This window comes from Cervus elaphus, unplaced genomic scaffold (assembly GCF_910594005.1).
Source record: "Cervus elaphus unplaced genomic scaffold, mCerEla1.1, whole genome shotgun sequence".
Lineage (NCBI taxonomy): Eukaryota > Metazoa > Chordata > Mammalia > Artiodactyla > Cervidae > Cervus > Cervus elaphus.
Window position 1 is genome coordinate 283496 of NW_025316735.1, and position 25529 is coordinate 309024.

The 25529-nt window shown below is 53.6% G+C and overlaps 1 protein-coding gene, 1 long non-coding RNA gene and 1 other non-coding gene across 3 annotated transcripts in view; 2 read left to right on the forward strand and 1 right to left on the reverse strand.

The window, feature by feature from the left end:
- Positions 1-86: 86 nt before the first annotated feature.
- LOC122691328 lies at positions 87-23541 on the reverse strand. The gene is made up of 6 exons (XR_006340395.1): positions 23475-23541; positions 22891-22976; positions 21120-21189; positions 1125-1276; positions 739-894; positions 87-204 (listed from the first exon to the last, which is right to left on the reverse strand). It is a non-coding gene; the product is annotated as an uncharacterized LOC122691328 (long non-coding RNA).
- On the forward strand, positions 6601-6673 carry TRNAE-UUC. The gene has a single exon. It is a non-coding gene; the product is annotated as a tRNA-Glu (tRNA).
- Positions 23542-23587: 46 nt separating the features above from the next.
- Positions 23588-25529, forward strand: part of LOC122691327 (proto-oncogene tyrosine-protein kinase receptor Ret-like) — a 49218-nt gene continuing 47276 nt past the window's right edge. The window contains 1 exon segment of the mRNA XM_043897940.1: positions 23588-23907. Coding sequence (XP_043753875.1) covers positions 23838-23907 — 70 coding nt within the window. The 5' untranslated portion in view covers positions 23588-23837.

A 25529-nucleotide genomic window follows, 5' to 3' on the forward strand; every position in this document is an offset into this window, starting at 1 on the left:
GGGTTAATCAACTTGGGAAATGGGAGAAGGAAGAGAAAAAATATTGACAGTGTTCACTCATACATGCCCTGGAGCAGAGGAGGGGTCTTGGCTGTCTGTGAAGTAGCCCCAAAGGCTGCCCCAGCCCGAGGCTGTCAAACATTTCAGATCGCAGTTCCTCCAGCTCTGATCCTGGCTCTCCACCCTCCTTTAGCAGGTAGCTGGCTTCCCCGGAGAAGTGCATGAAAGGAAGGAATGAGGCAGCCATGAAGCTCAGGACAAGAAGCCTCGATCAGGGCTATGCTGGTCTCCCCTGACTCTTAATTGTAGAGAGAGAGAGGGTGAGTATCACATGTGACTGTGAGGATGGATCCTGGAGCCAGACTTTCTGAATTCACATCTTGGCTCACTGCTTACTAACTTGAGCAAGTTCCCTCAACCTCTCTGTGCCTTAGTTTTGACACCTGTAAAACGTTCCCCACGGGATTGTTGGAAGATCAGATGAGCCAATATGCTAACTGCTTAGGATAGTTGTTGGCATGTAATGAATACTCAGAAATGTTATTTGTATTGTTATCATTCTTGGTGGTTACAGCGAACACACCCCTATCTCAAAATGTAGTGGGAATGCAGGTAGGGTTTCACTGTCACCTGTGATGCTGGCTGATACTTTGTCATAGTTGTGTGCATTAGCCAGCAGTGCTTTCAGCTGCAGAAATTCCAAACACAACAGCTTAGACAAATAAAGCTTGGTTTTACCTCAGATTACAAGAGGCCTGTGAGTTGACAGCTGCTGGCCTAGGTTCAACAGCTCAGCCATGTCAAGCCCTGTCTCCATAAGGACTTTGCCTCTTTTTCATGTGTTCTGCCTCAGTGTTACAACATGACTGCCACAACTCCTGGTGTCATATCCACCTGCAAGGCAGGAAAAAGGGAAATGGAGAGAAAATTAGAAATACCAGCCACCTATGGCTCTTTAATCAAGAAAACAAGTCTGCCCAGAACCCCCCAGCTGACTGCCAATTATATCTCATTTACTAGAACTGTATTATTTGACCACACTTAGTTCAAGACAGGCTGGGAATTTAATTAGCTTTCCAGCCGCAATTAGTGCAGATCATAAGGGAAAGGAAGGTAAGAATGACCTTGCCGAGTCTGCCACTATTTTCTTTATCCCATGAAAGGAATATCCGTGACCATGTTCAGTGAATCAGGAGTGGGTAGTGAAGTTCACCAAACGTTTTCTCAGCAGCAGAACCCTCTTCCGCTCTTGGGTTCCATCTAAATAGAGGCCCACCTGTTGTGAAACAAGAGGCAAATATTGAGCCATGGGGACCACCTGGGAGCCCACATTTTCTTGAGACAGCAAAGCTGAGAACCATGCAGACCAGGATCCGAGGCTTCCAAAGAACTCCTTTCCAACTTTCAAACCCAGACATCCTTCTGCCAGAAATGGCCATCACTACCAGCCTCAGGCCGGTGAGGAAGCCAGAAGCAATCGGGTTGCTGAACCAAGCCCTTGGCAGCAAAGGCATCTCTGCTCATTTCCTCCCGGACTTGTTAACCTGTTTTCCATCTTCCGGGCTCTCAGGAGCACTGGGCAGGCCAGCTGGAGAGTAGGCGACTCCCATGTGTGACTGCCCTAGTTTTCCTTCATGTCCTCTGAGCAGGCCAGGCTGATGCTATCTAGTTCCTGAGACCCTGCAGTGAACTCAGCCCTCAGATACCGCCTCTTGATAACAGTTTCACCTTTTCCATCTCTTTTAACAAATACCAACTCCTGGCCAAAGCCCAAACTCCTGGCTGAAGACCAACTGCTGGCTGACAGCTCCTTGCTCCTTCCCAGAAGCAAACCTGGTCTGAGACGGCCTGGAGGGTGGGGCAGGGAGAAGCAGGCCAGGTGCCCAGGACTCCCTGCCTGCCCCAGGCAGCTCAGTGCCTTCTCTGGGCCCTGGTTCCCCACAGCAAAAGGAGTATATTAGATGCTTCCTGGGGTTGCTGCTCTCTGCATGCCTTCTGCAGGCTCCCCTGGCTCACCCATCATGGCACCTGGACTCTGCCGCTGTGCCAGCCACAGATTCTGTGACCAGCCACGGGCCACCTTCAGCAAAAGGGTCCTTGCCATGGTCCCAGGCCTCAGCGGAAAGGCAGCTCGTTATTTCTGAGTCTGTGGAAAGTGCACTTTGAACACATTTGCATCAATGCAGGACACAATATCTCCCCCAGGAGGCCAGAAAAGAAGGAAAATTCAATTTGTCAAGACATCCAGCCCTCGCATCCTGCTCTTCCTACCTGCTTTCTTGGCCCCTGAGAGGCAGCAAATCCTCTTGGGCCCAGACAAAGAGGAAGGGAAGCAGATGCTGTTTCAGACGGCATTTTTCCTCAGTTCAGTGGTAGGTTTATACTTTCACAGATACGATTTTGCACCACCCTCCCACCCATCACACAGAGCAACACTTCGACTTTCCAGGGCACTCTCCCCACCCCCCACCACTGGTGCCACCTGAGTCCCTCTCCCAGAAGGACACAAGGTCCCTCCCTGCCCACCTCCTGCTCCTGCTCTACAGCCTGTGAGGTGGTGTTCCCAGGCACGCCATTTGTCTGATGGAGAAACAGGCTTGGGAAGTCCAGCCCCACAGCGGGTGTCTGACCGGGGCTGGTCTTGCAGCCTGGCACACTCGGCATCCCCTGGCTGCACCCTCAGCTCAGACCCATGCCCCCTGAGTCTCTGTCCTTCCCCTCACTGGCACCTTGGAGCTCACTCAAAACGTCTTGGGTTGGTCTCTCCTCCCCTCTGTGAAGCTTATCAGCCCTTTTCTTTTTTTTCCCCAGCTTCTCACAAACCACATGAGACAAGGCTATAGATACAACATGAGATTAAAGGCTGAACCTCATCCAGGTCAGGAAATTCCGAAGGCAGTTGCCCAGTTTATCTCCAGCCCTGCTGATACCCCCAGGGTAACTAGTCTGCTAGTGAGGTGGGGGGCCGGGGGCAGGCATGAACTGCAGGGGCACCCGGGTCCTTGGAATTTCCCGAGGACCAGATGCCCTGACTCCCCACCAGCTCCCAGGGCTGTTGCCCTCTCCCTGTCTTGGGCCTGGTTCCCACTCCCTCCCTTGATGTTGTGTCCTGAGTGTGTCCCTCTGCAGACACACTGTGTCTGTTCCCACCAGATCCAAATATGCTTACTTCCTCGTCCTTCAGACAGGCCTCTGTTGGACTCACTCTACACTGACCGTCCCAGTTGCTAAGTCAGTGCTCAGCCTCAACTCTCGGTAACCCAGCACTTTGGTCCCATGCTGTCCTTGGCTGGACTACAAACTCCCTGCCTCACTCCCACCCCTTGGTCCTCTCCTCACCTACCCCCACGCTCACTCCTGTCCTGTGGCCTTAAATACTGTACACACTGCCTGACCCAACTGCCTGCTCAGCCCTCCGCCTCAAGGTCGGACAGGCATCTTGGGCCTGTGAACCCCAACCGCCAGGTTTCCCCAAACCTGCCCCCTACACCCCACCCCTTAGATGTAGGAACTCTTCCCTCACACCCTACGTCTATTATTATGGTCACCTTTCATGTAAACTGGGGACCTGACACCTCTGGCCATCTCCCTGCTACCCTCCACCTTCCCTTAAACCTATCACCCACCTGGACCCTGTTGAAATGTGCATTTGCTCAAAGTCTTAAAATCCCCCTTTGCCCAAGTTCAGGGTCAAAAAAAAAATGCTAGCGTGACATCCTTCCATCCATCTTTTTCCTGCCCCTGCCTCTTGCCCCTCTCACTCTATTCCAGCCACCCTTGTAACTGCCATCCAAAATCCAACTCTGCCCCTGGAATCCCAAGGCTCAGTCTCCCCCTTCTTCAAGTCTTCTCAAATAATTCCTTCCCTCCTATCCTATTTTAAACTGCATCACCTCCCTGGCACTCTCTATTCCCCTTTGTGTGAGTTAGCTATTGCTGAGTAACAAGTTAGCCCAAAACGTAGAAGCTTAAAGACAGTATTTGCATGTTTATCTTACAGTTTCTATGGGTCAGGAATATGGGTGTGGTCTTGTTATTCCTCTGGGTCTCTCATAACTTCAGGCAAGCTAGGTTGGGGTCCTTTCAGGGCTGGGTCTGCATAAGGCTGTCTTATGAGGCTGTGGGCAGTAATTGTCTCTTCCCAGGCTGCCCTCAGTCCCTGGCACATGGGCCCTCCTGTGCTGCTCAAAACATCAATGTGAGCAAGGGGAAAGGGAGGGCGTGCCAGTGAGACAGACTCACAGACGTTTGTTTGTTTTTTAATTAAGTAATTTGGCTGTGCCAAATCTTTAGTTGCAGCATGTGGGATCTAGTTCCAAAATCAGGGATTGAACCTGAGCCCCTTGCATTGGGAGTGCAGAGTCTTGGCCACTGGACTGCCAGGGAAGTCCCCTCACAGGCATTTGTAACCTAGTCTTGGTAGTGCCAGCCCATCACTCTGCCTTTCCTAGTCATTAAAAGAAAGTCCCAGGTCCAGTTCAAACTTGGAGGGAGGGAGCTGCACAAGAGTGTGAGAACTCAGAGGTGTGAAGACCTGAAGCCCTGTCTGAAACTAGCAGTCATACGGTTTCTGCTGGTTTGGCTTTCTCATATCCTTCCTTCCCATCTGACGTACTCTCCTGTTCATTATCTGTCTCCTTGAATGCCCTGCAAGCTCTTTGAAGGCCAAGCTTTTCTGGGTTGTTGAAGGCTGTGTCCACACTGTTGCAGCAAATAGCCAGCATTGAATAGATCCTTATTGGGTTGGTGCTTCAGGAAGTTCCTGACAATACAGAATAATAACAGCCCTCCACTCTCAGTGACTGTCCTTAAATTTTCCCAAAGTCAGCCAGTGACAGGCACTGAAGGCTGATTTCTGTAAGGGTGAAAGAGGCTAGGGTGTGGGACCCCAGGGCTGGAGTGTGTTGACTACCATGGCCATGGCCAAGGAATGACAGTCCCTATGCCCTCCCTGAGACTCAGTCTCACCCTTGTGAAATGACACTCAGTCGCAGAGCCTGATCTCAGTTTCAAGAGCTCTTTAAAGGAGTGAGGCTAATTCATTCTTTGACATATGGATTTTCAAATATTTTAAAAATTCAAAAATCATAATTTGGTAAAAAATATTTTTGGGTGACAATTTAGGATTATCTACCAAAGCTTTAAATGCACACACTCCTTGATCCAGCAAGTGCAGAGCCTGTAATTGTTGATTTTTCACTATATTCACACATAAATGCAAAGATGGGTGTACAAAGATGTGCAATGAAACTTTGTTTATTGTAGCAAAAGAATAAGAATGATAAATGTCCTCAAGTGAGGGGCCAGATAATTAAACCTGAGCATGTCCACCTGTGGAATAGCACACAGCTATTGGGAAGGCCCAGGAACCCACATGTCCTGATGTGGATGCAACATCATCTCATTTACTGAGTTAATCAACAGCTATTTGAGCATCTACTATGTTCCAAGTATTATTCTAGGCACTAGGGACACAAAAGAGCAAATTCCCTGTTCTTGGAAGCTTACATTCATGTAAACCCATACATGCACGTGCAAAGCACACCAACAAATATAACCATGCAAACATAACAGGATTCTAAAGAAAGCCCAGTGGAGCAGGGAGAGCATGGGAGACTGCTTCTTAGAGCATGGCCACTGAGGAACATCTGAGCCAACATCTGGGCAAAGTGAAGGAGAGGTCAAGGGCAAGCATCTCCCAGATAGAAGGGACAGCCAGTGCAGAGTCCCCAGTACCAACAGGCTTGCTATATTTAAAGAAGAGCAGTCGTGGGGTGGGCGGGGCACTTCCCAAGTGGCTCAGTGGTAAAGACTCCGTCTGCCAATGCAGGAAACAAGGGATACAAGGGCTCTATCCCTAAGAGGCGACGAGCCCCTGGAGGAGGAAATGGCAACCAACTCAAGAATTCTGGCCTGAAGAATCCCCATGAACAAAGGAGCCTGGTGGGCTGCAGTCCATGGGGTCGCAAAGAGTTGGACACGACTGAGCAATTGAGCACACACCTACAACAGGCTGGAGAAGCCCAAGTGGAGTGAGAAGGAGGAGAAGAGGGAGGGGAGGAGGAGGCAGGGGGAGGCTGAGGTCAGGGAGGTGGGGTGAGCAGAGGTTGGTGGGTGAGCATCAGATGGGTGACAGCCACCCATCTGAGCTGGCTGTGGACTACTTACCCTTCAGGATGCAGGCTCAGGGGCAGGTGATCTGGTGCAGCTGCTGAGATTCCACCCTGGTGGGGTTGGGACCTCAGCTGCCTGCTCCATGCAACGGGCTGAGTTTTTCCCCAGCACCCCTCTGGGACTGTGGGAAGGGGATGAAACAATGGTGGGAGCCTGAGAAGGAGGCCACTGTGACAGCCTGGAGAGGACAGCAGCTTGGACCAACGCAGACGGATGAGATTCTGAGTATGTTCTGGAGACCCAGCAGAACATGCCGTTGGGTCAGATTCAAGGTATGAAAGAGAGAAGGGAATCACTTGTAACTCTTTGGTCTTTGTCCTGAGAAACTGAGTGAATATGAACCCTTTTACTAAGATGGGAATAAGTGAAGGACAAGCAAGATTTGGGGATGGGAAAAGTGGAAATTAAGAGTTTGTTTTTGGGAATTCCCTGGTAGTCTAGTGGTTAAGACACCATACTTTCAATGCTGAGGTCACTGGTTCAATCCCAGTTTGGGGAACTAAGATCCTGCAAACCACATGACACAGCCACAAAAAAAAAAAAAAAGTTTACTTTTGATGCATTAAACCTGAGATGCCCTCTGGGGGCCATGCAGAGAGTCCATGGAGGGCAGGCAGCTTAGTGAGTGGACTTTAGTGGGGAGGAGAGGCTGGGAATAGATGGGGGATGGAGGAGAGTGTTGGGGGTGGGGTGGACTGGGTTTCAAGCTGGGTCTGGATGCGGTCACTGAGGAGTCAGTGTGGGCTAAACTGACGGCCCAGGTTGGGGATCTTTTGTGAACACATCCATGTTTAGTAATGGAGACAAGGAAGGCACACAGATGAAGAAGAGGAGGAGGTGTATCCAGGAAGCCAAGTGAGGAGAGGCCTGGGGATGGGGGCGGAGGAGGGGGTGCGGGTGTGCAGGCAGGTGGAGGAGCAGTCCAGTGCTGCCAGGAGCTGAGTGTACGTGGACAGCAGAGGGTCACTTCTGGCCCATTGGGTGGAGGTCCTTCAGCTTTCAGGCTTAGACAAAGCCAGAGTCAGGGCAGGGCGGGGCCCACAGGGGTTGCAGGGGGCTGCAGGGACCACAGGGGCCAGAAAAGGAGGTGGTTACAAAGATAACACCTGTCAAGAGAGCCGAGGGAATTCCCTGGCAGTCCAGTGGTTCAAACTCCATGCTTCTACTGCAGGAGATACAGGTTCGATCTCTGGTTGGAGAACAAAGATCCTGCGAGCAATGAGGCCCCTCCTCCCCCCAGAAAAAGAGCCAAGGAATAAGGGATAGGCACAAGGTCTTGGAGTTTGGGTTTGAAGATGAGGAGCATTCCAGCATGTTCTGACAGGGAGTGATCCAGGAAGCCTGAGAAGTGGGTTCAAGCTGCAGCAAGACGATGCACAAGGCTCAGGAGCTGTGACTGAGTGGGTGGTGCAGATGGACTGGAAAAGGCTGAGTAGGTCCTTCTAAGAGATCTGGAGGCCCAGGGAGGTGGCTGTGAGGGCTGCGGAGGCACAGAAGACAGGGAGCGAGCAACCAGGGTGGCTGAGACCACTGTTGTGGAGAGAGGGTCCTGAACACAGACAGCTTCCCTCACCTCCTCCAGCCAGGCGAGGACTCGGGGGAGGCAGAAAACTGGGCCACCCAAGGTCGAGCTTTGCCGGGTGAATAGGAACATTTGGGGGGCACTGTTGGGAAGAGGAAGAGAGATGTCCGTGGATTGTCCTTATCACACTCAGTTCCCAGAGCCCTCGCCCATACCCTGCTCTGTTTCACCCCCACCCTGGGGCAGGCACCACTTTGAACCCTTTCTGCACTGATGACAGGGGGTTTGCAGCTGAGGAAGGGCTCAGTAATTGGACAGAATCTCTGGGAGGGGCCATGGGGATTAGTGACAAGGAGAGAAATGCGGGGGTCAGACCAGGAGTGGAAGAGGCTCCAAGGAGCCCAGGACCCTCACTTTCTGAGGACTCAAGTGCTCCCTTTTCTTCCATTGACCTTGGAGATGGCTGCAGTCCCTTCTGAGTCTCAGATCCAATAGTTTGATCCAGAATTTGGAGGGAACTCCAACCAGGGGTAGGAACACACCCACCCCAGCCCTCTGGGGTCCTCATAGCAGCCCTGCCTAGCATCACAGCCACAGCCCACTCTGCCCCGTCTCAGAGACCCTGAGGTCCATGTCTTCCTTGACCTGTTCTGAGAATGAGCAGGAGGCCACAGGACCCTGTGTGTGCCCAGCACTGTGCTAGGCCTCATGGGGAAAGCAAGGGAAGGAGGAGAGGGTGTGCCCCTGGCATCCAGCACTCCTGAAGCTGAGCCCTTTGCTGCCTGTCGCTGCCAGGTGAGTGTCACCTGTGAACAGGTGCACAGGCCTCAGGTGGTGGTGCACACTCACCCATACCAGGCAGTGGAAGACCAGGGCATGGGCCTGGGTGCTGGGTGCAGACAGCTGTCTTTGCAGCCTGGCCAGCTCCTCCCTTGTGTTGGGGTCCAGGGGAGCCCAGCTCAGGGTTGTTTTGTCTCACACAGGTGTCACAAATGTAGAGTGCAAGCTTGAGCCTGCAACCTCCACTCTATGATTTGGCTGGGAGGAGCTGAGCACCCAGGGTCCCCCTCAGGTAGGTGGGAGGAAGCAGCCATGGTACAGGCCACCGGTCCCCCCCATGTGCCCTCGATCCAAGCATCTGCCCTGGCAGCATCATCTCATGCCGGCTGTTTTTCCTAATGGAATCACAGCTTGCCAGACAAAGCAACAACATTCATAAAATGCCCCAGGCATAACAAATCTTCCCTTTGAATGGGTCATTTGCTGAAGGAGATGCCACTGATGACTCATTCCATAGATCAGAGAGTCCTGGCATTACAGACAGCTGAAGCTGAGGAGTCTTGAGAGAGGATTATTGCTGGTCTTTGTGCCGATGGGCCTACGGAGCCAAAGGGGACACAGGTGTGGCCTGTTCAGTGTTAGCTCAGACTCACTTCAGGAGCAGTAGGGAGGCATTTTTGGACTCTGTCCCTAACTCCTGATGGTGGACCACATTGGGAACCTGCCCCCTTGACCCAGACTCCCCAGTGTGACCTCTGGACCAGGATGTCGCAGGCTGCAAATGACCACAGCAATATTTCTGTCCTGCCGGCTCTTCCAGAATCCTGCCACCACCACCCCCATCCAGAGATGGATTCTGTTTCCCCTCTCCTAGAAATTGGGCTGGACTTTGTGACTGCTATGATAAATAGAATGTGATGGAGGGATGCAGGGGGACTTTGGAGACAAGGATACAGAAGGTGATACGACTTTGACCGCCGTATTCTAAGGAAGCCCAGCTCCTACAGGGCTGTATGTCTGTGCCCTGGTGGACAGTTCCAGTGAAGGCAGAGGGTCTGGGCTAGCAACCAGCACCACACACAGTCATGTGAGGAAGTCCATGTGATTCTACATGACACAAGTCATGTGATTCCAGTCCTGCTGTGAGCCACCCTAAGCTAAGCGGAGTGCAGCAGAGACAAGATATGCCTGCTGAGGACTGCCCATGTTATAGACTCGTGAGCAAAAGAAATAACGGTGTTGTTTTAAGACAGTTTGGGGATGGCTTGTTATTGAGTAATAGACAGTGAGAATGCTGCCCTTGATGATCTCTTGGACTTCCCTGAATTTCTCTGACCCAGGGATGCAGCACCTGCTCTGTGGATGACCGACTGAGAATATGGGTGGACACAGAGTTCCTTGTCCTGGGGGAGCTCTAGTACATTTGGGTCAGTGAGAGCTACTCCAGAGGGTCTGCCATATGTGGGAGAGGAAGTGTCTCATTCCTGGAAGTGGTTTCTATTTATATTTTTTTAAGATTTTTTGATGTGGACCATTTAAAAAGTCTTTACTGAATTTGTTACAGCATTGAAAGTGGAAGTGTTAATCACTCAGTTGTGTCTGACTCTTTGCGACCCCATGGTGTAGCCTGCCAGGCTCCTCTGTCCATGGAATTCTCCAGGCAAGAATACTGGGGTGGGTTGCCGTTTCCTTCTACAGGGGATCTTCCCAACCCAGGGATCAAACCCAGGTCTCCTGCACTGCAGGCAAGTCCTTTACTGTCTGGAGCCACCAGGAAAGTTCATATTTACAACATTGCTTCTGTTTTATTTACTTATTTTGCTTCAAGGCATGTGGGAATCTTAACTCCCCGACCAGGGAGCAAACCCACACTCCTTACATTGGAAGGTGAATTTGTAACCACTGGACAACCAGGGAAGTCCCTGGGGGTTTCTGTTTAATGGGAAATGTCTTCTTGGTAGCAAAATGTTTGGTATTAGTTTTGATATTTGGTCATTTTCCCAAAGGTTGTGAGGTCTGTGAATCCCTCCTGTGATCTTAGAGCTGTGGCCTGCAGAGAAATTGCTTTTTTTAAGCCTCCACTGAAACCCAGTAGTGACAGAGCTGCTGTGAGAGCAAAAATGCACTAAGCAGTGTGAGTCAACAGGGTGTCAAACAATACACTGAAATTCCCTGGAATAAGTTTCACCAAATGGGGGTCTGTGATTTTGTTTAGAATTCATATTGTGTGATTACGCCTACAGCAGTAATGCCCACAAAGTCCTTTTCACTAGAACAACACTGACCTGTTTTTATGTGAAGGGACAAGCAAGCACTCAGTAGCCCATTGCTTCCATCTCTTTGGCTGGATGGAGGTGCCCTGTATGGGTCACCATGGGGTTCCTGATCAAGGTCACTGCCATCAGTGTGGACAGAAAACATCACTAAGACAGCGGGAAATGTGGGCTATAGTGTCCCCATCCACACTTCAGTGGCCCACACACATATCCAGCAATTCTCTGCCCTCTATCCCAGCAACCTGGGAACCCACATCCCAGGAGGGCCTCAGCTCCTGGAATGCACTGAGCAGACTTCCCCATCAGCATCCTCTCCTGAGTCTCTGACCGTTGATAAATACACCCCAGTTTGTGAATTCATAATGAAAACTAAAAGCATACAAATAATTGGAACTGGAGAAGGAAATGGCAACCCACTCCGGTATGATTGCCTGGAAAATCCCATGGACAGAACAGCCTGCAAGCTACTGTCCATGGGGTCACAAAGGGTCAGACACGACTAGTGACTAAACAACAGCAAAATCTGAAACACCAAAAGCACCCCCCCAAAAAAAGTAAAATTAATAGTGCTCTATGTTCATTACCAGGACCTTCTTTCCAGTCTGCATCAGTTTCCGGTGACTGCATGGCTTGTTATTATCTCACGGTTCTGGAGTCGGAAGTCTGAAATCATGGCTGGTTCCTTTGAGGGCTGTGATGGGAGGATCTTTCGACGGGCTCTCTCCTCAGCTTATGTCTCTTCACCTCACCTTCCCTCTGGGCCTGACTCTGTCCAAATTCCTTCTTTTTATAAGGACACCAGTGATATTGGATTGGGGCCCACCCCAGTGACCTCATTTTAACCTGATTACATCTGTAAAGACCCTGTTTCTGAATCAGATCACATTCTAAGCTAACAGAGTCAGGACTCTAATATATGGATCTGGGGGGACACCATTCAACTCCTGATACAATGAAAATCGTATTTGAGTTTATGTTTCTCCCTTTAGTAGGACTGAGGATGACTGCACAGTAGCCTAGACCAGCATCAGGGTGATTTGGCAGGCAGAGGGCAGAGGGCACTGCCCTCAGGCCAGGAGGCCAGCTTTACCCTGTGGCCTTGGCCAGTCTCAGTGGAACCTCAGTCTTTCTGTGATAAGGCTTAGACCGAGTGGTCCCTTTGGGCCTTTCTGTCCCTGAGATTGCTCAGGGTCACTTGTCCCTGGCTTTAGTTCACATGAGGCATGGAGGCCTGTGCTGGGCCCACTCAGTGTGGGTGTGAACAGAAGTGTGGCAGACACCGGGGCACTCAGCCAGGCTGCTCAGGGTGGATGTGCTAAGGAGACACCAGTAGGCCTCCCGGGGAAGGGCCAGGTTCTTGTGGGATCAAGAACAAGGAACCCTAGTTTCTCTTTCCCGCAGACTTTCCTCACTGCCAGCCCTACAGGAATTTCCCTTGAGGGCTGGATGGTCAGAGAAGAAGATGACACTCCTGAAGGGCAATGACTAGGCTTAATGCTAGAGCAGAGGGCTGGGCAGTGCATGATGAGAGGCTGGTGCCCCTTCCCCCAACAGCTGCTGCAACTCCAGAGTAGAGAGTGTGGCTGAGGGACCATGGGAGGCTTGGCAGGGAGGGGCTGAGGAGTAAGTAAACACTTTGTCTTCCTTGCTTTCGCCTCTTCCGGGGCCTCAACATCAAGGGCCAGATGACAGGATATTCCTCTGCCCCCCGCTCCACCCCCCAGGGGCAGCCTGGCTGGCCCTGACACCGGCTGGTCCAACCCACTGCCCAGCCCCCGCCAAGTGTGGCTGGTGCACACTGGGGCAAAACTGAGCAGGCATAGCCCTCACCATGGAGGAGTGGGGATGATGCACATCTCACCTAGCACAGCAGGGAAGCCAGCCCTGTAGCTGCAGTGAGGCCCATCTGTTTCCGGGCACGAGCCCCAGCCTGGAGCTCCCTCAGGGAAGCACCCCAGGAATGCCCAACAAGGGCTTAAATCCAACAGCAGATCCTAAGTCTGGGACAGTGGGAATAAATAGTTGCTTAGGCAAGTTTCACCCTAAACCAAGACTTGGGGACAGTAATTCTTGCAGAGCAAAGATGGCTGTGTGATTGCTTACTGTCAGGAGGTTTGCCCAGGCTTCCAGGGTTGGGGTGCGGGTCCCACTGCTCTGGTCTTGGCAGCACCTGGCTCAGCCTGCCCTGCCCTCCTCTCCCTAGGCCGCCTCCTGTAGGCCTGGAGGAGCTGGGCATAGGGGTGAGGACCAGTGGGACCATGGCCCAGGCTTCCAGAAACACATGGGCCACGGGTCTGGAGCTCACCAGTGAGGCAGAGGAAGGGGAAGAAAGGACAGACAGCTCAAGTGGGTTGTTGCTCCTAGCAGCCTGCAGGGCTGCCCTGTGCCCCCTCAGTTCCCCTCCCCAGCCCTGCAGGCAAGCATGGCCGGGTGGCCCCATTTCTCACCCCTATCGATTATGCTGGCAGAGCCCTGCAGCACAGGATGTAAATCATCATCCTTGGGGTATTTAACCCAGGGAGGGTTAGCTGGAGGTGGCATCCCTTATAAATCCTGCATCTGATATTTTTATATTAATTCCTAGAGTAGCCAGATTACTTTTTATTCCACTGACTATTTATTCCACTGACTTCTTCATTGACTAGGAGACATTTCTGAACAGTGCGTATCTTGTGGAGCATCAGTCATTTAGTGGGGTGCTTCCTCTGGTTGCAAGTTTTTTCATTAATGTAAAAGGAATGAAAATTCCTTTGCTTCAAAGACTCGGTCTTTGGAAATAACAATGCACAGGCCAGCCAGAGTCACTGCTGCCAGCACCACCACTGCCATGTATATGCGCTGTCTGGAGGGGCCTGTGAGCCTCTGACTAAGGGGCAGAGTCCCCTGGCATCCTCTCTTTCCTCTTTTTCCCCAGTCCCCCTTGGCCATGCACAGGACCTGAATTAGCCTCTGTCAAGGGACCATGGCTTGGCAGAGACCAGGTCCCCGAGAGCCAAACACGTGGTCATCAGGATGATGGCAATAACCGTCTTGCTCTGAGGACCCAGTTGAAGACATGGGTGTTAGGGGAAGAAAGCTGTCTGCAAATACAGGTGTGTCCCTGCAGAGGAATGGAGCAGGCATGTTCTGGGTGATGGTGACAGCCCACTTGCTTTGCAGATGAGAGAATCATGTTTGCTGGAGACTCTCTGAAGCTCCACCCCATGCAAGAGTTGGATGGCAGTAGAATCCAGCCAAAACAAAGAGATGACCACCCTTTACCTGCACAGTGAGTGTGCTGGATCACCCAGTGGACTCAGTCGGGTCTGAGTCTCCCATGAGGGACCCAGCTGAAAAAAACGGGTGTTAGGAGGAGACAGCTGTCTGCAAACACAGGTGGGTCCCTGAAGAGGAGCAGAGAAGGTGAGTTCTGGGTGGGCTCCCAGCAAAGCCAGGGCCATGGGCATCAGCCAGGGGCAGATGGAGGCTGCAGAAAGGGAGGAGACACAGAGGAGGGGAGGCTCACTGGGAACAGGGCGTGCGAGCAGCAGAGTGAAGCAGGCACCTTCCATTTTGAGATCCTCACCTGTGTCTCTCCCATTGCACCATGCTCTGGGCAGCTGATCCCCACCCAGTGGGCCGGGTACCAGCGGCATCAGCAGCCCCAGGGATCTAGTCCCGAGGACAATGTGTCACCCTACCCCCACACCCAGAGTTAGAACCTGGGGGGCAGGCTCACAGTGTGTTTGACCAGCCTTGCACTAGAATTTGGAAACCAACAGTGAAGTGAGGGCAAGAAGCCCAGAGAAGGAACAGCTGGGTTTGCACCTCAGCAATCTGCCTGGAAAATGGGGCACTGCTCCCACCCAGGCGGGTGTTGTGACCCTGAATGAGTTAGAAGCTCCAGTCCAGGGCTGCCCCCATGTAGGTTCTCCACAGCCATGAGCCATTCCCACTGTGCTCACTCAAGGCCGGCCTCCTCTTCTAGGAGAGATGATTCAGGCCTCAGAGCTTTGCCTCCCAGGGAAACCTCACTCAGCTTTTCTTCCAGGGGTCAGACATGCATAATTCAACCTTTAGGATTTTGAGATTGCTGATAAATTACAGATACAAATGGGTAACCAGGCAAAGCCCCTCTGCAGCCTGGGTATCCACCTGGGAAATAAAACAGAGGTCACTCCCTCCTGCCCCCCACCATAGGCAAGGTCGCAGGAGCCCCCAAAGACGAAGGCTGCTTGCATTTGTGGGCAGCTGCTTCCAAGACAACCGTGAAGAAAACAAAAAAAGGTTGTGAATGGTGTTAGAGAATCAGCTGTATCCAAGCGTCTGGATCCTGTAAGGAAACAATTATGAGGCAGGAGCGAAGCTTTAGAAGATCATAGGTGCTTCATCCAAACTCTTCTCTTCCATCCCTGAGGTGGACTCCTGATGAGGGTCTGGGCAAGTCCCAGGAGCGAAGGAGGTAAGCTCGGGGCCCCGGGGCGGGGGTAGGGAGGAGAGCAGGCACCCAGGTGCCTGCTCAGTCCCGGCCTCTCTGCATCAGTCTCCCTGTTCATTCATTGCCTGACACAGCCATGGATGAAATGACTAGGACAGGGAGTGATCTGGCCATTTAGATAAATACATCTTGTAGACCAGCCATCAGGTTCCTGTGGGTAGGAGGGGGTGGGGGTTGGGGAGGGGAAGGAGAGTTGCTGTGAGTGAGGAGGATGCTTCTAAGCTTCTGAATCAGCTTTCCACGAGACCCCAGGGATCTGGGGCAAAGAGAGGGTCTGAGACAGGCCTCTGAGGGCCATTGCTAGGGGGTGGGAGATGGAGGGGCGGAGTGGGAGGGCAGAATTATCCACAGACGTGGAAAAGCCGAGGTTCAGTTTCTCAGTTACAGCAGTTTCTCAGTTATAGGAGTGGTTGAAAATGTGGTTCCGGGTGTCCTCAGAAGTCACCTAAGGGAAACGAGGGGCCCTCCCTGAAATCAGTGTGGAGTCTTGGTGTATTGATTGATTAGAACCTTTCTCCTGCCCCCGGGAGATGTCCTGTGTGGAGAACAGCACAGACACAGTGGTCCCTTCTCTCCCATCCCCCACCACCTGAGTGCTCATCTCACAGCTGTACTAGGAGGTGGACTGCTGTGCCCACAAAGTTCACATGGGCTTCCTTTCAGTTCCATCCATGTGGTTTCCGTGAGCCAGGTCCTAGGCCTTCCTGTGTGCCCCCAGCCCACCCACACCCACGTGTGGTGGAAAGACAAGCCCAAGTTCTGCCTGGCTCAGCCAGGGGGCCTCCCTGTGTGGCTGAGTCACAGCACAGACAATCTGTGGTGAGTTCTTCCATGGTAGCCTCATTCAAGGACAGGTTACAATTCGCAGAGGTTGCAACTGCATCCACCCCTCACAATGCAGCCCCTGTCTTGGGGGGCAGGGCAAGGGCTGAGCAGCACACACAGGGTAGTAGAAGCAGCCCCACCAGTGGCTACTTGGTGTCCGGGCTGGAGCTGGGCAGAGAGCAGCCGCAGGGCTCCCTGGAGGTCCTGGGACAGAGCCCGGGATGGGCAGGTAGGGGCCTGTCTCTAAGCCAGAAGGGAGAAGCTTCCAGACATGATTGCATCTGACCTTCTCCTCATGTCTCCTTTCTCTGGCGTAGGGCCTGCAGTGAGCCCAGCTCCTTCGTATTCCTGGGCTTCAGCGTGGGGGAACTTTGTAAAGTTTCCAACCCACAGAAAATTGCCAACCTCTGTAGGCTTGAGGGGGACCCACGATCTCCACACAGAGCCCTTCTCATTCCTGTGGACCTCTGTGGAGAGAGGAATTGGGGGTGGGGAGTGGGAGAGCTGCTCTGAGTGAGGAGGGTGCTTCTATGCTTCTAAATCAGCTTCCTGAGAGACCCTCACCCCCAACCCTGCTGGCCTGGAGCACTGAGGTCTTCAGAACCTTCCAGAACCTTCCTCAGTTGAGCAATCCCAGCCCAGGGCCAATCCCCAGGGAACCTGGAGAAAGAGAAGCTCCCCTTGTTGAGGATCCCTGTATCCTTCTGTTTAAAGGGCCAGAGGGAGGAGAAGGATTCTGAGCTTTTAAGAGAAGGTCTCTCAACAAAACACTTCCTGATGCTCATCTGACACTAAAAACCTATTCAAGTCATAAACTTCTCCTGTGGAACACGTCTCAAGAATGTATTTATCTAAAGGGCATCTGTGTTTGGTCTCAAACTCAAATGCTCCAAATGTCAGGCCCTGAATGATTTATTTGGGGCCTCCTGTTCCCTCCCTGTGAATTGTCTTCCGGCTCCAGCCCTGCTCCTGTCACCCTTTCCACTGATGTTTACAGACTCAACAGGCTTCTGTTCACACCAAGGAGGCAGCCCAGAGGGAGTTGGGGGCAGAGGGGTGTGAGTGTGCACCGGTAAGGACTGATGCTGTCACAGCAGATGGCCCTGCCCTACCTCCTGCCTCCTGAATGCACCTTGTGCCTCTGCCCAGGCTGTCTTCTTAGCTTCCAGGGCCATTCCTCACAGCAGGTCATCCAACTAGCACCCTGAGTCCTCATCATGTCCCCATGGAGAGGGCCGGGAGATAAATCCAGCACAGTTAAACCAGGAAGCAGGACTTCCCTGGCTGTGCAGTGGTTAAGACTCCATGCTCCCGATGTAGGGGATATGGGTTTGATCCCTAGTTGGGGAACTAAGCTCGCACATGCTGCAGGGCATGGCCAAAACAACAACAAAAACAAAAACAAAACAGGAAGCACACTGTGTGTGTGTGTGTGTGTGTGTGTGCTCAGTTGCTTCAGTCGGGTACAACTCTTTGCGACCCCATGGACTGTAGCCTGCCAGTCTGCTCTGTCTGTGAGATTCTCCAGGCAAGGTTGCTGGGGTGGGTTGCCATATCCTCCTCCAAAGATCTTCCCAACCCAGGGATCAAACCCACGTCTCCTGCGACTGCTGCAACGCAGGCAGATTCTTTACCACTGAGCCACCAGGGAAACCCAGGAAGCATACTGGGTTCCCTTCAAATTGTTTAGATGGAGCATCTGAGTATTGGCTAGGGAGAGTGGTATCTTGGAGCCCAGACTTCTGAGTGACAATTAAGAGTTGAACAACAGAGGGGGCCAGAGGCAGGCAGGAAGACAGAAGGAACAGCCAGTGGAGGTCAGTGGCCACAGAACACGTAGGGAGTCTGAGACCATTGGAGGCAGGGTGGCTCGGGAGCAGAGGGAGGTAGGCCCTGGAGAGGGGCTAGATGCTGAGCTCCCAGCCCCAGCAAGCAAGCCCTTGGGTCTCAGGCTGCTGCACAGAGTCCCCTGACAGCCCTTCATCACAACATATTAACATGCATGAGCTCATCAGCCCCTTTCCAAAGAGGCCCCTGAGAACAGGGCCCTCCAACGCCCACTCTGCCTACAGGAGGCAGGGGTTTCAGTAGACGTGGTCAGGCTTGGTGCTGGGTCTGCAGGGGAACAGAAGATTCCCCAGGACGAGAGAGAGTGTGCCCAGGGGGAACCCCAGCAAGACTGCTGCTGTTGAGGGTGGGGGTGGGGGCTCTGGCACTTTCAATCCACCAGGAAACAGAGTGGAAGCTGCTGGATCAGACAGCCCACTGGGACTCAGCAGGCTCTGGTTTCTCTGCTCTCCCCACAGCGGGGGAGGTTTGGGCTAGGAGCCTGCCCAGCCCCCCAGGAGCCCCAGGGTAAAGCCGGGAAGGTGTTTCTTAGAGCATCAATGCCCAATAAGTACATAGCCATGTATGACTACTTAATTTTACATTATTGTAAATTCAGTTCCTGAGTCGCACCATCCATATCTCAAGTGCTCCACAGCCACACTTGGCTAGTGGCCCTCACATTGGATGGAACAGAGGAGGAAGTTACCACCATCACAGAACATTCTGTGGACAGCACTGGGGATGAAGGCCAGGCTGGCCAGCTTCTCAGCAAACAGGGGTGCTGAGGGGTGCCCACCTGGGCTGGGTGAGGTGTCTACAGCAGAGCTGGGAGCTACCTCCCAACCATGCACCTAGGTTCAGATAGCCACCTTTAGGGAGGTGTTAGAGAGGAAGCAATGGTGGCACCCTAGATCTACCCGAGACAGCACTCCCCACCTCCCCTGGCCACCTGGGGCTGCTGCCATCACTGAACAAGGTCTTTAGGAGCACTTCCTGGATTGGGGTGGGGAGAACGGGGGTCAGTCAGTGCCCTGCTGCTCGCGGGCTTGTCTGTAAGCACAGGTGGCTGGGGGAGCCACACAGGTTATGCCCTCCCACAGGCAGGTGGCCAGCCCCCCTCCCCCTCCTTTCCAGGGATGGCGGCACCCCCACACACACACTGCCTCAGCACCCGCAGGCCTGAGATGGATGTAGAAGCAGCACACCGTGCCTGGAGCTGCACCCACCCCATCCTGGGCAAGGAGGCCTCAGAAGCCATTACAGGACATTAAGTCAATGGACTTCCTATTTGTCAGCACACCAAGAACACAGCAGACATTTTCCACTCCTAAAGATTGCCTGGGTCAGAGCATTCACTCTGCCAATCCTGCAGGCTGTAACCCTCTCAGAGACCAGAACTGCACCTTCTAGAGGGGTGAGGTGAGGCTGCCAAGGAGGTGCTTCATGGGGAGACAAAGACCCCTTATCCCTGCTGGGGCAACAGAGGAAACCCCAAGGCCCACCCTGTCACTTCCCCCACTCCCTGTGGGCAGCACCATCCCCAGAGCTCTGTCTTCTTTGCCCAAAGTCAACTCCCCAGGACATCCGCCCTGACAGACACCCTGCCCCATGCCCCTCCCCATCTGGGGTCACTTGTGAATGCTCTGTGTGTCTGTACCTTATGTGTTGGTGATTGTCCTTGAGAAGCACCCCAAAGGAAGGGTCTTGGCTTAGCTCACTGTAGTTTGAAAAGGGTGCTGGGAAAATAGTGCCCAGCAAGTATTTATTAAATAGATGAACTTTTCAAGAAGAGTAAATGGTAAATGTGCAGATCAGGTGAAATACAGACTCGGATGTGAATTTTTGAGCAAAAACAAGGCTCAACTTCATGCTTGTTGATCATTTTAGGTTACATGACCAGGGAGGGACATTCAAGGCCCCTCCTTGTAGACCCTGGCTAAGCAACCCTGCCACAAGGCAGACCTCCCTGGCTTTGTGATTCTGCCCACCTGAACATGACAGGTAGCATATGCTACCTGTCACCAGTTTTGTTTTGTTTTTCCACTGTGGGCCACAGAACAAATCGAGAGGCATCATCCATCTTACCTGAAGGTTTTGTCATTTCAGTCTGGAAACTGGAGAATTCATAAATAGGTTTTGTGATGGTAAAGGTAAGCTTAATTTTTCATTCACCTCTAGCTAATAACTGATGGAGAGGTTCGCCTTTGCTTCTAGAAGCAAAAGGGAAAAGAAAAGGCTTCCCAGTGACAGGATAATTTGTCAGAAAGTTATGAATGAGCACAAGCAGGACTGTATAGGAAGTGTGTATTGAATGATATGACATACTGGCTTCTAATTGCTGCTGCCTTTCTGATCAATAATACATGTTTTCAAAAAACCTTCTGTTTGCATTTACACAATGGGCTGTAACTACTGCAAAGGATCCATTAAGACCTATTTTAAAAAGTGCATTCGTAAAAACTTGTCTAAATCTGCATTACGAGGCAGATTATGAAACTGCCCTGGGAGATGTTTTTTCTAAAGAGCATTCAGGTCATACCTGTTGGACTGGCCAATTCGAGCTCCCTGTTACTGCTATGGCTTGCTTGTAAGCTAGGTCAGTCCTTCTCTTTGGTGTCCTTGAGGCAAGAGGCAGGCACTGCCAGGCCTGAGGCCCCATTAGGTTCCAGTGGTCTCCAGCCAGTGGTACCCTTGGGCTGGGGACTTGATGTGAGCAAAGCCCCCAAAGCCTGGGTGAGGTATGAGCAGAAATCAACCCACCACTCCCGAATGTGTAATTACATGCTCAGATAAGTGCTGCGGTGGCAAAGAGGACTCTGGGGTTCTAGGGCTCTCTCTCCTTCCACTGAGAAAGCTGTAGGTCCTGTGGGGAGGGCTGGAGACAGGCATTGGCTCCTGCAGGCTGGTATCATTGGCTGCCAGCCCCATGCAGGTGTGACTTGTTACCTGTGCAGGTGGGAAGCCAGAGCTGGGGCAGCAGACAGCCCGTTTTAGGGGTCACCTGTGTTCTGTGCTACCTGAGCTAGGTCCACCGACCACTCTTGCCTCAGCTCAGCTTCCACAGCTGACGGGAACCAGTGATAACAAGGACAGCTCCTGCCCATTGCCTCGGATTCACCTGTCCTCAGGCACCTAAAGGGAGAGAGCTCTGCTTTCCTGAGGCCCAGAGATGTTGCAAACATGCTGAGGTCACACAGACCAGAGAGAGATGGCTTCGATACAACTCAGAGCCTACCTGCAACCTTCACACCAGGTCACTGCCCCCAGCCTAACATCCAGACAGCACCTTGGACTTTAGAGGACCCCTGGAAGAAGAGCCAAAAAAAAAAAAGCTCATTTTCTAGACAACCAGAAACAGTGCTGATTCTGTCAAAGCTTCATTTGGGTTCAGCCTCACAGCACTGCCAGGTAGTTACTGTATTATTACTCCCATGTTCTAGTACATGATGAAGACCCCAAGGCCCCAGTGATGCAGCTAGCCTGGTTCTTGTGCTGTGGGGAGGAATGGAGAAGAGATTCTTCCAGAGAAGAGGGAGGGAAGCAGGCGAGGGAGGAAAAGGAAGAACAGAGGAAGGAAGGGAAAAGAGCAAGGTGGGGCCAGAAATTCAGAGGAGAAAAACAACTCCATTGGGGTGGCCCATGGAAGGGTGACTGGGGCAAAGAGTTGATGTCAGGCCTCCTGGTGGAGATGGGCCTTGTCTGGGACTCATGGGGGTCTCATAGATATGCAGGACCCAAGGCCAGAAAGCCCAACGCTTCACCTCTGCCCTCTCCTAGATGATTATCTGGTCAGGTCTCTGGGCATACACATGGGGGCGAGTGTACATCCGTGTCCTGCACATGACACAGGTATATGCTCATGCATACATGTGTACATACACAGACGGGGATAAAACTACACATAGGAGGCTCCCTGGACTTTTTTCTAAGAAGAAGGCAATACCCCCACCATAGTCTTAGATGTCCTCTCAAGACCCCCAAGGGTGGTGGTGGGGAAGGAGTGGAAGGGCCTGAGGGGATCAGGCAGGAGCACAGTGTCCAATGGGCCCTTGAGGTGGTCACCCAGAGCACGACTGGACATCCGGCCTGACCAGTCAGCCAAGGCTTGGCTGGGGCAGTTCCACAAGGGTGGGGCCAGTTGGAAAGAATGCACCAGGCCACCCCCCTTCATTCTGCATCCTCCTGTCACAGAAGTCTGTGTGTAACAAAGAAGTCTCTCTTGGGATCTCCCTTCCTAACTCAGGTCCCTTCGCTGTGCACAGGCCTGAGCAGCTCAGCCTTGGTGGTTACTATTAGCACCAGAGGTAGCTCGCCCACACCCAGGGGAATCCCCCACAGCCAACTCCAGCCCCAGATGTCCAAGAGCCTGAAGCCCTGGGAGGGTGAGGCAGGCAACATAAGGTCTGGTGGCCGCAGGGTGGCTCTCCTGAGCTGATAGCACTGTGCCCTGGCCTTCTGCCAACAGGCTGGCTTGGACATCTCAGGGGGCAGAGCCCCCAGCCAGCCTGTCTCGGCAGCTCCTCCTCCTCATGGCGAGTGACTTCACTTTGACTTCATATCTGCAGTGATGTGCACAGCTCTTACTCAGCTCTGAGCTCAGCCAGGCAGGAGGGTGCAGCTCTGTGCACAGCAGGAAGAAAAGACCCTGAAATAGGGGCACCTCAGGCCTAGGGACCTGGGATCCTCCCACCCCAAGCTCCCATGTGCATCCCATTCCTCTGTGCCCTGGTGGGGGCCAGACCTCAAAAGGCAGCTGGGAGGTGGGAGGAGAACAGTGGACTTTTCCCACAGGAGCCTAGTACTCACCTCCCCCCTCACCCCAGGACCTCCCATGTTAGGGACCCAGAGTCTTCCCTCTTTAGTATCAGATGTGTTTATAGGCATCATTTCTTGGTGCAAAAATTAAATTCTTTTGGGCTCCAGTTCCTTCTTGTTACTTGCTCTGCTACCCTGTCAGCCCCACATCCTAAGAACTCTAATGTGTGGTGGGGGGGAAAGGGTATTACCCTCCAAGCATTCCGTTAACGCTGGCTCCAGGTCTCTTTGAAAGGTGTGCCCGGTCAGATCCCTGTTTTCATTGGCTGGACCAGTCCTAAAGAGGGGTTCACAAACTAACGCTAGGACACCCCCAGAGGGACTACAGAAGCCACTCACCAGGCGCACCCCTGGAGTGCACAGAAGGCGCCGGCTCAGGGTCCCTCGCGGGGGCTCTTCCCCTCCTCCCACCTTCGGCCGCCAGAGAGGCCGCGCACCCACCGCACCTCCCCCCTCCGCGAAATGGCGGAGGATGCGCCCGTGCCCGGAGCCTGGAGGCGGGGCACCTGCCTGGTCTGCAGGTCCCTTCCGGCTCACTCCCAGCCAGTCCGCCCAGAATCCGCATCCCCGCCTGGTTTCCCTGACCTCTCTGGGCGGCAGGGAAGGTCGAAGCGCAGAGACAGCGAGAGGGCGCACAGGCTGAGGAAGAGTGACTGTGCGTGCGGAGGTGCACGGCTTGGGGCTGCGGCTGCCAGGCCGGTACCCGGACCCCGCACCTCGCCCCTACTCGTGCCCCGCCCGGCCTGCACCCCGCGTCCGGCTCTGGTCTACTAACCCTCGCCCTGGGGTAAGCGCACCAGGGATCGCCTGGGGAGGTACCCGGCGCCCCGCCTTTACTTCCGCACCCTGGCCCCGCCCCCCTGCCACTCCGCTCCCCCCCCACGCCGCCCTCACTGCCCCGCCCCGCCCCTGCTCTCGCCTCGTGCGCAGCCCGCGCCCTCCCCTCCTCAGTCATGTGCTCCGAGCCCCGAGCACAGCTGCGGAGAGTGCCCTGGAGCCCGCGCCCCGACGCTCGGTGCCCGCAGTGTTCACTGCGTCCTCCGCTCCAGGACGGGCGGTGCTGAGCGCCGCACCCCGCTGCTGAGCCCCCCAGCCCAAGGAAGCGTCCCTCTCGCCGCAGCCGCAGCGTGCATCGGCGATGGCGAAGGCGACGGCCAGCGCCGTGGGGCTGAGGTTGCTGCTTCTGCTGCTGCCCCTGCTCGGGGAAGGTGAGTTCTGTCGAGGACTGGTGCCCGCAGCGGCCGGGGTGAAGTTGGAGCCGTGCGGTGGAGTGGACGCGTTTGAAAATGCCTTTCTGTTCACGGCGGGCAGCGGGCCAGGCAGTTACTGGCCACTTGGACTCCACTGGGAGTGGGGTGGTGTGGCGGGCAGCGCGCCTCGGGCCCCAGGCTGGGTGGGTCTCGGCCGGAGCCGGACACGGGCCAGGCGCCTGTGCCCAGGGCCCGAGTCGCAGCCACGCTCGCCTGCCTGGTTGCGCCTCGGGCCACAGCAGCGTCTCGGGGCGAACCAAGCGGATCTTGTTGGCGTTTTGGTGCAGGTAGGGGAGGACGGGTAAGGTAGCCCTAAAAAGCCTGCCACTGGGGCAGGAGGAGTTGTGTTTCTGTAAACGATTGCTCCATTTTGGTTTCCTTGTCACACTCCACGTCGGTGCGTTTCTCCTCCAGCTCTGATATCCTCTCTCAGGTGAGAGCGGAGGGGATCTGATCTTTTTAAAACGGTTGCTTTTCCTTGTGAGTTTTTGCCACCCTACTTCTTAAAAATCCCCCAAGCCTGTGGTTTTTAGGGAGGCTGCCCTCGAGGGCCCGCTCAGGCTGGCCCAGCGCCACCGGCCCTGGCTCCAGTCCCACCCACTTCTTTAGAGTCCCCTGTTGCTGCCCCACAGGGGTACCTGAAGGTGCAGCCTTTGGCACCGTTTGACGGTTCGGGGCCAACATGCACCAAGCGCTTTTACCATCCTGGAGTGGAGTAGGGCTGTGTGTTGTCAGCATCAGTGCTGGGAGGATTCGAAGTGGCTTTGCAGAGGCTGGTCACTGCCCCCACCTCCAAAACTCTCAACAGATGAATGAACCCCAAGGCTGTGGAATCTGCTTCTTACCCCCTGCCCCCCGTGGCCACGAATTTTAGTTTCTCTCAAATTGTCCCTGATTTCTTTTTCTTAAATACTTATATGTATGTACTAAATTTCCCTCTGAGAGTAGCCCCCACCACCCTTCCCCACCTTTCCCTTCAGCCTTTGGGAATACAAGAGGCAGTGAGTGGTTCCCTGCTTCTGGCCCTGGGTCCTGCACAGACGGTGGGTTCACAGGCCTGCCCAAGGTTTCATTTGTATGACTGGATCCTAAACTCAAGAGTCAGATACTTACACTAGGATGGGCCCCCAGCCCATCACAGGAAAGGCAGGGGAGAAATCCTTCCCATGCCCCGGGGAAGAATGGGGGAAGCATTGGGAGTCTGGGGTCAGGGTGCTGTGAGGCGGAAACAGACAGAAGAAGGATGAAGACTCCGCAGAAGTAAACACAGACAAGGCCTTCAGAAGATCTCTTGTAACTCTGCGTTGCAACTTTGTAGTAATGGGCGGGTGATCAGGTGAGAGGCCGAAGCCAGGGTGGACTTGGTGGCCTCAGAACCTAGAAGAGGACTTCCCATGCCTCTCCTGTGCTTAGCCAAGGTGTCCAGCTGAGGCTAGGAGGACTGGACTGGGAGCGGGGCTGCTAGCATGGACCTGTGACACTTGGTAGGAATGCAAGTGGCTTTTTCACAGCCTGGACTTAAGGAGTTGGGTGGTGGGAGAAAGGCCCTCCAATCCAGGGAAAGCAGGTCTCCTGCCCCA